Genomic DNA, 10,417 nt, shown 5'->3' with positions numbered 1-10,417 from the left:
ACACACACACACACACACACACACACACACAATCTGCTTCTTACCTCCATCAAGAATAAGTTCCTTTCGTGAGCCATGTGTATGACGTCCTTGGTTCGTTTCACGTTCAGACACATTGGCTTCTCACAGAGAACGTGTTTGCCGGCTTTCAGAAACATCTTGATTTGGTCGTAGTGGGCCGAGTTAATGGAGCCAATGTAAACAACATCTGCAACACAAGGCAACCGCGTTCGAGTCAGGAGGACAACAGACTGTGTCGAGTTTCAGTCAATGCAGGTTAGCAAACTTCGAGGCAGATTCGCGGTAAAGACAATAGGCTGGCAGTTAGAAACAAGACTGTGAATAGAGGCAACATGACGCTGAGACGCTGATAAGCAGTATGCGAATTTTGTTACTATATTCGACTAAACACTCACTAGTTGTATTCCATACGAATATTGTACGTATACGCTTTTTGAAGTATGACACTGAAAGACACTGACTTATGATTGGCAGAATACTCTACAATTACAAATAATGCAGAGAACAGCTTCGATAAACCTGCTTTTGGCATCAAACGGGTAGGTAAAATTAGCCAGATAGTCTGATAACGTTGCACATATTTTCATACCGACGTCCTTATTGTTGGCCAGCGCTTCATAAGAGCAGTAATGTGGAATGTTGTGAATCCTCGCAAACTCCTTTCCTCTATCCAGAGAACTGGACGCTATCGTCACTACCTGAAACAATGACGTTGAGGGACAATAATTAAAAATGAGGAAATACTTAATTTTTCTAATCGTCTCTTTTTGAGGTTATACATTCATATCAGACGTAGATAATAGGGTTTCCTATTATCTACTTCTGATTCATATGTAACTGTCAGTTCAGGTTGATCGTATATATACGACTTGGATGATTAATCGGTATTTTAGTGATGACGTCATCAGCGGCTGCCCACGCGTGTACTTTCGTCTTCGGTAGCCGTTTAATCGGAGCGTAAAGAAGGACTTTATTGTTGCACCTATTTAGAGTAGGTCACGCTTTTTGAACCGCATTCAGCTGTTTTACTACAATATCGCACCACTGATCTCTATTATACTAAGTATAATAGTATAATAGAGTAATATAAATTTAGTATAGTAGAGATCAGTGGCTGGCACCCAGAATGTGGCGCCACCTGGTGTTGGGAAATGCTCGCGTCTGGCGCAAATTGCTTATTCGTAAATTATGAGGCGAGCCGTTGCAATCACTATGGTGACGAATCGCAGGCCATTCATCCCAGACCTTCACGGTATCGTAACGTCAGCTCGCCTTGCCTCTCCCTCACCACTGCCTCTAGTCAGTTGTAACATGTCGTAGGAAGTATTCTGGAGCGTATGCATCGGTTCCATCACCATTAGTCTAGAGCGTTTATCTCTCCCATGGAGCGACGTTTTACATTGCTTACACTTTATCTCCTCCATTGAGCGACTTTTCACACCGGTTACACTTGATCTCCTCTATGTAGAACATCGCTTAGACTTGCTCTCCTCCATGGAGCAACCGTTAACATTGCTGGCACTTGATCTCATCCATGGAGCAATCGTTCAGATCGCTCACACTTGATCTCCTCCATGAAGCAACTTTTAACATCGCTTACACTTGATCCCCCTTATGTAGAGCAACCTTTAAAATTGCTTACACTTGATCTCTTCCATGGAGCAACTTTTAACATCGCTTACACTTGATCCCCTCTATGTAGAGCAACTTTTAACATCGCTTACACTTGATCTCCTCAATGGAGCGACATTTTACATTGCTTACACTTGATCACCTCCATGGAGCAACCTCTAACATCGCTTACACTTGATCTCCTTCATGGAGCGACCTTTACCATCGCTTACACTTGATCCCCCTTATGTAGAGCAACCTTTAAAATTGCTTACACTTGATCTCTTCCATGGAGCAACTTTTAACATCGCTTACACTTGATCCCCCTTATGTAGAGCAACCTTTAAAATTGCTTACACTTGATCTCTTCCATGGAGCAACTTTTAACATCGCTTACACTTGATCCCCTCCATGAAGCGACATTTTACATTGCTTACACTTGATCACCTCCATGGAGCAACCTCTAACATCGCTTACACTTGATCTCCTTCATGGAGCGACCTTTACCATTTCTTGCACGTTATCCTCTCCATGAAACGACATTTAATATCACTTGCAGTTTTTCTCCCCCATGGAGTAGCATAGGATCATTTACCAACGGCTACACCCGCCGCTGGCGTTACGAACACAGCCTCCTGCTGCCGTCATACCTACTGACCTGGTGCTGCTCTTGTGGAAGCGTTGCGATGGCAATAACGAAGTCATTCGTTACGAGGCCGGCGGATACGATGCCCCACTTGAGTGATTTGTTCGCCGGTAGGTGGTGGTGCCCATGCTCTTCGTGCTCCTTTGCTATGACAGTCCGATAGTAGTAATCCATGCCTACTATTCCCGCCATGCTCTCTTTCTCTCTCTCTCTTTGCCTCACGATGTTTTAATGCACTGAAAAACTAGCCACACGTGTCCGAATGCGTTTCAATGTGTGTGTGTGTGTGTGTGTGTGTGTGTGTGTGTGTGTGTGTGTGTGTGTGTGTGTGTCAGTTTACGTGTATATACGTACGTTCTTTTGTGTATGTGTGTATGTAAGTGAGCGTACGTGTGTGTGTGCGTGTGTTGGTGTCAGTGTGCGCGCGTGTGTGTGTGCATGCGTACACTGAAGCTCTGTGCTCAGATTGAATAAGCGTATGATGGGGTCGACATGCTACTATAAATAAAACTAGATTTAGCATAAGGAAGGAGCCGAATTTCCCAAATCTGATATTTAATCTGCAGATATGATATATCAACGTACATGACCTGTCCGGCAATTATATCGCTGTTGCTCTCGTTTAAACTGCGTGTCCATGCTTGCCACTCCACCGTACAAATGTTTGTCACTGCTCTTTGCAAATATTGTTAAAACTGATGTGAGTGATAAACGGTTTAGATGGTATACGCGTGCACCGATGCGGCTCCGTATCCACAGTGCGCCTGGTTAGCATGCGGGTGCACCTACAGTGGTAGGTAGAGATAAACAGCTACCTAGCATGTATCTCAGGGGTTATTAATGACAGATTTGACAATTGACATTGTCACTGACATTATCATTTGTCAAAAATGACAAATTTGTCATTATTAACCCCTGCTGTATCTGGATCTGTGCGCATCTATAGAGACAGCTGTTAGCTAGAAACCGCATGCACCTACGCACCCATCCCTTCTGACCATCGTGACCACGCAACATCTGTCCCCGCAACGAGATGTCGCGAGTCTATATATATTGACGACTTCATGTAGGACTTAGTAAGCCGTTATCAGAAGGTTTATTAGTCGTAATCTTAGTTATGGTCACCATGACACTATATGATCGGTTTGGTAACGGCCCCTGGATTGGCAAATAACGTGCTGCGTTTGATACACTGATACGGTCTATCCCAAGGCATGAATACTGGCCAACACGTTTGTGTTCCCACATAATCAATTGTACGCCATTCGTTTCTACCTCATATTTTGTACAACAGAGACATTTTTAGAGGCCGTTATCGAGTCAAAATACCAGGCTACGCATTACTTGTGTCTCATTTATATGCTATCTATATTAGTTTTTATTTTATCTTGCAAATATGACATCAAATTCTACTAGGTAAACATGACATAACTCCATATACAGTATTTGCGTTGCAACGTTGACGCCTTTTTTTCATGCTTGTATACATGTATACATATGTATACATATTAATTTATTTAAAAATCAATATAGGTCTGCGCGTATGTGTAATGAAGCAAATTCAGCCGTGCTTATTCATAAAGGATTACACCGGCAGATTCGGTGACAGGGACTGGCCTCGGGCGACTAATCACTCTTGCGGGACTATTACCGCAAAGGCAGCGCACTAAAATAGAACAGTAATCTCACCCCTTCCCTCTCGACAATTAAAGAAAGGGGACGGTCTGACCAACGCGTAACATACTTAGATCACGTGGTATAGCCAGGTTAATTAGAGTGAAAGTAGAATAAAAAGGGACTTTTTAGAACAGAAAGACAGAGTCGAGAGAGTCGCCGTCGCTAGATTGTGAGTATGGTTTGGGTTTTGCATTGACTTCTTTGCTTGCTGTGTACTTGTGTGTAAGCTACTTTGATAGGGTGTAAACTATCTTGATACGGTTTATACTATACGGTAGTGTTTATTGTGCTGTGTTTATTGTTTAATTAAGGACCGTGTACGCACCATGCCCCTAGAGGGATTATAATATTTGTGTATTACTCTGTAGAGCATTAATAGAACTAATTGTTGTACGTTACATCTTGTTTCTGTCGTACGTTATCTACGTTCTCTCTATTAATTGTGCTAATGGTAACATCTTACACGCGCCAAAAGTTACGAACCTGGCCACTATACGACATGCACGAGCCGCATTACACATGCAAGACGATAAAACCCTTCACAAATAATTTTAATCACATTTAGTTTCGTAATTAGTACCACGTTTTATGCCAACATGAATCTGCAATGTTATTGTCACTATTTCTGGTTAATTCGTATAATGATATTATTGTATATTATATTCCTTATCTTGCGGCTCTTTGCGAAAAGTTACAATATGGAGTGTAAAACTGCCATCTTTTATTCAGCCGACCTCATATTAATTATACTGCCTAAATATCATTATGATTTTACCATCTTAGCAACTTTATTTTCGGTAAGGATTCTTTCATGTTTATTACCTTGATACGCTTGCTTTTAATGTCAAATTTATTACCGACCTATTTAATTTACGCTGATTACCGAGCGCATGCATGAATTCATAATTTTAATACAAGTGATAGCCGATATCCCCTTAAATTTAAAACGCTTGAGTCGCAGCATCACCATATTGGCCATAGTGGTTATCGCTAGGCCTATATGAATAAAGGCGGTGGCAATTTATAATTAGCACATAGTGTTTCGTAAGCACACAATAAACATATATCGCATCCTAACCTGCATGCCGCGACGACAACGACGACGACGACGACGACGATAATGACTGTCATGATAATGATGACGACGACGACGATGATGATGATGATGATGATGATGATGATGATGATGACGATGACGATGACAATGAAAATGAGAATGACGATGATGATAATGACGACGATGATGATGATGATGATGATGACGACGATGATGATGATGATGATGACGACGATGATGATGATGATGATGATGACGACGATGATGATGATGATGATGACGACGATGATGATGATGATGACGATGATGATGACACTACGTTAGGAACGGCGCGCTCATCATCTGATACGCGTCGATTCTAAATCAAACTTCACAACATCAGTTCGCCTAATAACACACAGGGACTACGAAAAGCAAAAGTCGGAAGAGATGCCGCCACATCTCCGACGTTTGCTTCACTGACCTTGTGCTCTGCCTCCGGCAGCGTGTGCGCGGCATTCACGAAGTCGGCACTGATCATGCCGGCACCGACGATGCCCCATCTGATGGGGTTCGCCTCCGGCAACTTGATCATTTGTTCACCGAGCGAGCTCCTACGCGCCGTCAGATAAGTTTGCGCGATGCCCCACTCCATGTTGACGATATTTTAGGGTTACGGATCAGGCAGGTATGAGGCGTCCGACTACACACCTACTACCCGTGCGGGCGCGCGACGCACGAAACACCGTTGAGACTAAGCGCATCCGATTCAAAAATCAACGTTATGTACTGACCTTTATCCGATATAGACGACGAGGGCCGGTTAGTTGCTAGAGCAACGATGGCGTGGGAGATCGGTAATACTGCGGAATGTTGATATGTTGCGCAAATATTGCTGTGTGTGAAAGATTAAGTCTGTGCGAGTGGTTGTGTGACCGTGCGTGCGGGCGTACGTGCGTGTGTGCTTGCGCGCCGGTGGTCGCGTGCGAATAGGTGTGCATGCGCGCGCGTAATATATTTGCGTGCGCGCGTGTGTGTGTGTGTGCGTGTTTGTGCTTGTGTGACCGTGCGTGCAGCCGTACGTGCGTGCATGTGTGTGCGCGTGCGTCGGCGCGTGTGTTGGCGCATTTGCGTGAACAGTTTGTAATTCAATATAGCATAATATTAACGTATGCGAATTTCTTACATACATTATACATAATATATATATATATATATATATTATATATTATGTATATATTTATTTATATATTACGTATAGGCCTACAAAAATAAATATGTATTTTTATAGGAAATTATGCCGACCTATTTTCCTCCAATTTATGTCTCTGGAGATGTTTTGAGATAATTCGAGGCCCATAGTGTACGCATACGTTATAACGATAACGTATAGAGATTATTTGCGCAGGCGTTACTTAAACTTTATCAGAGTTTTCTATCCAGTGTCATACAGAGACACTGTTAGAATATTTGCATAGAGCTCGCTAAGGAAGATACGACAGATGATGAATAGACTGTGAAACTGTACATGACGTTTTCCTTCCCCAGAGACAGCAAACATGTAAATGAATAAGCAGATTACAAGTAATACGTACAGTCGGTGCTTCGACCCTATACAGAAATAATTGCACTCGATATCACCCGTTTCGATGACATTTACTGATCAACCACACAGCGCACGAACATCTACCGCACGCACGCACACACGCACGCACGCTCGCGCGCTCTAACTCACCCCTCACACGCACGCACACACGCACACGGATTTGAGCGCGTGTATGTGCGTGATGGCATGTGTGTATAAGCGTAAATTCGTGCGTGTATGTGCGTGGTGGTGTGTATGTGCGCGTGTGTGTCTGCGTGTGTGTGCGCGCGCGTGTGTGTGGGTCTGCATGCGTGCGCGCGCGCGCGTGTGTTATAGTGTACGTGTAATGCGTCTCACCAACCTGGTGAAGCTCGCTCTTCAGGACGCTGAGCGCGACGGCGAAGTCACTGCTGATCAAGCCGGCGCCGACCAGACCCCACCGTAGCGGCTGATCCGCGGCAATGGCCGCCACCAGCTTCTTAGGATGCGCATGCTCGCGCTCCCTCTCCTCATCGGCCATCTGCTTCCTGCGGCTCCACGCGTAGTAGTCCATCGTCGCGGTTTAGGCACGGCCTCTCCTTTTACCTTCGTTTCTTCCCGTTCGGATTCGCTTTCACTCGCGGACGCTCGGACACGTACACTGTCAGGTGTGGCTCGCACGTAGACAATGGAGGCAAGTGCATGCAGGAGCTTATCTACACGAGATCAGGTGCCGCCCAGTAGCAAGTTCAACAGCCAAGCAGCGAGCACACCTTACACAGACACGAACTTTGTGGGTTTTTTTCCAATTTAATTTTTGCCCGTTTGAACTCGCGTGACTGACTTTGAACTCGCGTGACTGACGCTCCTCTTGGAATCGCGAATGAGTACGCGTCTGGTTGTTTGGACGTAGGTGCACCTCAAATTATACTTGCAAAAAGGCAATAAAGCGCAATAAGCGCGTTCTTGTTGCATTCTTTGCTCTGCGTACTTACATGCTTTATTGACACGGCAGCGTTGTGGGCGATAACAAGTCACCAAGGCTAGAACTGTGTAAGCAATAGCGAGCATGTGCACGATTAAAGATGTTTGTAAAAATCGGCGCGCGGAGAGCGAGAAGGTCGCAGAGAGAGAGAGAGAGAGGGAGAAAGAGAGAGAGAGGGAGAGAGAGGGAGAGAGAGAGAGAGAGAGATGACGGAGAAAGAGAGCGAGAGAGAGAGAGAGAGAGAGAGAGAGAGAGAGAGAGAGAGAGAGAGAGGGAGGGAGGGAGAAAGGGGGTGTTTCTGGGTCCACTTACCTCATGCTCCGCGCGAGGCAGCGTGCGAATTGCGACGGCGAAGTCGTTGCTGATGAGGCCGGCGGCTAGAATCCCCCAGCGAACAGGCTGCGTGGCGGGAAACTTAGGTCGGCCGACAGCCACTTCGGCTGCCCGCTCAGCCGCCTGTTCCTGCCTCATCACGTAGTATTCCGTCCCCACGAGGCTTGCCAAGGTCTGTGCCATGTCGCTTTTTTGTTGCCGGGATCGGACACGATACAAGGCTACACGCTAACGTGGTCCAGGTTGGAGTGGTGTTACCGTGTGTATGTGCCGCTCCTCGGGGTCCCCGCCTAACAGAACTGGACGTCTAGCAGAGCGTGTGTGAGCGTGTATGCGTGTGTGACAGGGTGTGTGGAAGTGTATCATGGTATGTGCGTGCGTAGCAGGGTGTGTAACAGGGTGTGTGGATGTGTATCATGGTGTGTGCGTGCGTAGCAGGGTGTGTAACAGGGAGTGTTGGTGTGTGTGTGTGTGTGGCAGCGTGTGTAACACTAGGCCTACATGTAGCAGGGTGTGTGACAGCGTGTGTGGCAAGATGTGTGACGATGTGTGTAGCAGGAAGTGTGGCAGGGTGTGTGGCAAGGCGTGTGACAGTGTGTGGCAGAGTGTGTGACAGTGTGTGTATCAGGGACTGTGGCAGGGTGTGTGGCAAGGCGTGTGGCAGTGTGTGTAGCAGGATGTGTCGCAGGGTGTGTGGGATGGTGGGGGGCAGGGTGAATAGAGACGTATGTAGCACGGTTTGTGGCGTGTGTGTATAGCAGAGCGCGTGGTAGCTAGGGACAGCAATCAGTAACATGGGATTGTAAATGCCCGTTACTCTTTTCGCTATGTATAGGTCACTGGCCGTTCCAACAAATCAGTAAAAATAAAAATAATGTATAATAAATCTTATTTCACCGCTAATAACTCTCCTATCTGGTGGTGCAATAAGATTTATTAAACATTATTTTTATTTTTACAGATTTGTTGGAACTGCCAGTGACCTGCGGTAAACAACTCCTCACTGCAAAAAAAAGCCGAACGTCGGCGCGAATGCTGACTCTCTGTACTACACTGTGCAGAGAGTCAGACCGCAGATAGGAGAGTTATTAGTAGTGCAATAAGATTTATTATACATTATTTTTATGTTTACTGATTTGTTGGAACTGCCAGTGGTATAGGTTACATCAATTTTACATCCTGTCCTCGATTTGCGTAAGTTGAGCGTTTGAGTTATAATAAAATCCCATGTATGTCTCTAAATTGCGCCGAGTATCGGTATCGCGATATTCTATCGATGACTAAAAGCGCGTTGATAGAATGGACTCTAATAATTTCCTCACGCCGCCCTCTCGCTCGTTGTGACTGCGAGCGCCAGCTATCGTCAGCTCTTATAAATTTCTCCGATGCGCCTCGCGCCTTTCATCGATGACCACATACTACGGGACGACATAGCGGCCGCACGCGCCGCGTCCTGCCACGCCAACAAAATCATTATGCAGGCCACAAATAAACTCGCACAAAAGCGACCATTGGAAGAGAAAGCGCGGTTAAATATGGCCATAATCGCGTCAGTGGCTTATCTGGCCGCGGCAGGCCCGCGTCTTATCGACGTCCCAGCATTTGGCTTCAGCGACTATAATAGGCTATAGGATTTAATAAGGATTCAATACAGTTGTGCGGCGAACGATAAGGACACTACTTTGTGCGCGCGTCGGATCGATAGATGGCCACGATCACCTGACGCCCGGCCTCGTACGGCACAAGACCTCTCTCCCGCTGCCCCTGTGCGGCAGGGATTGGCGAACGATGGCCGACGGTCCAATAAAACGGAACTGCGTTTCAGCATAGTGATCCGATTTCTGGATAGTGATCCGGTTTCTGGGGTAATGCGTGAGGGAGGTGGGATATAGACCGCGACAGTGGCGCGCGAGTCGCAATTAAAACGCGTTTCTCAACGCGGTAATGAAAAAAAAAGTGGGACGAAGACTGCGCGAGCAAGATAAACGTGCGGCGAGTTTACTGTATACTAATGGAGAATCGTGCGGCGTGTGTTATGGCTTCAGCACATAGCTTTCATAGCCGTGAGTGTGACAATGACTAGCGGGTCTTGACACACTCTATCTCTCCCTCGCTGCATTCCATACACCGGTGAATGATTAGTAGATCGAGAACCCGGTAATGGCAAATTCAGCAATTAAAGGGAAATTGGGCAAAGCTAGGGATTAGAGGGACTTACTTAATATGAAAAGCGCCTTAGGGATGGCTCGCAGAATAAGAATTTATGTCGGTTTATTTATTTATCTATAGCTGCTGATTTTCTAGCAGTTATCATAAACCGTCGATAAAATTTAGCTCTCCATCGGCTGCATCATATTATATATACATGTATATATGTATTATATCTACATATATGTATATATATATATATATATATAAATATATATATATATATATATATATATATATATATATATTTATTTATATATTACGTATAGGCCTACAAAAATAAATATGTATTTTTATAGGAAATTATGCCGACCTATTTTCCTCCAATTTATGTCT

General features: G+C 45.2%; 1 protein-coding gene across 2 annotated transcripts in view; it reads right to left on the bottom strand.

Annotated features, from left to right (window-relative positions):
- LOC106805225 (trans-1,2-dihydrobenzene-1,2-diol dehydrogenase-like) overlaps positions 1–7,239 on the bottom strand; it is a 9,570-nt gene extending 2,331 nt beyond the window's left edge. Inside the window, exons 1-3 of one of the 2 annotated variants that reach the window (XM_014806735.1) lie at positions 6,938–7,239; positions 611–719; positions 45–208 (exon numbers count right to left, since the gene is read on the bottom strand). In XM_014806735.1, the coding sequence (XP_014662221.1) occupies positions 45–208; positions 611–719; positions 6,938–7,129 (465 nt within the window). In that variant the 5' untranslated portion in view covers positions 7,130–7,239. Of the gene's footprint in view, positions 1–44; positions 209–610; positions 720–5,475; positions 5,682–6,937 lie in introns of those variants that run through there. The other variant, XM_014806736.1, reaches the window with a different exon arrangement.
- Positions 7,240–10,417: the final 3,178 nt, after the last annotated feature.

The sequence above is a fragment of the Priapulus caudatus genome, unplaced genomic scaffold (assembly GCF_000485595.1).
Source record: "Priapulus caudatus unplaced genomic scaffold, Priapulus_caudatus-5.0.1 Scaffold106, whole genome shotgun sequence".
Lineage (NCBI taxonomy): Eukaryota > Metazoa > Priapulida > Priapulimorpha > Priapulimorphida > Priapulidae > Priapulus > Priapulus caudatus.
The sequence above is the reverse complement of the archived record's forward strand: the minus strand, read 5'-3'. Positions and strand labels throughout refer to the sequence as shown.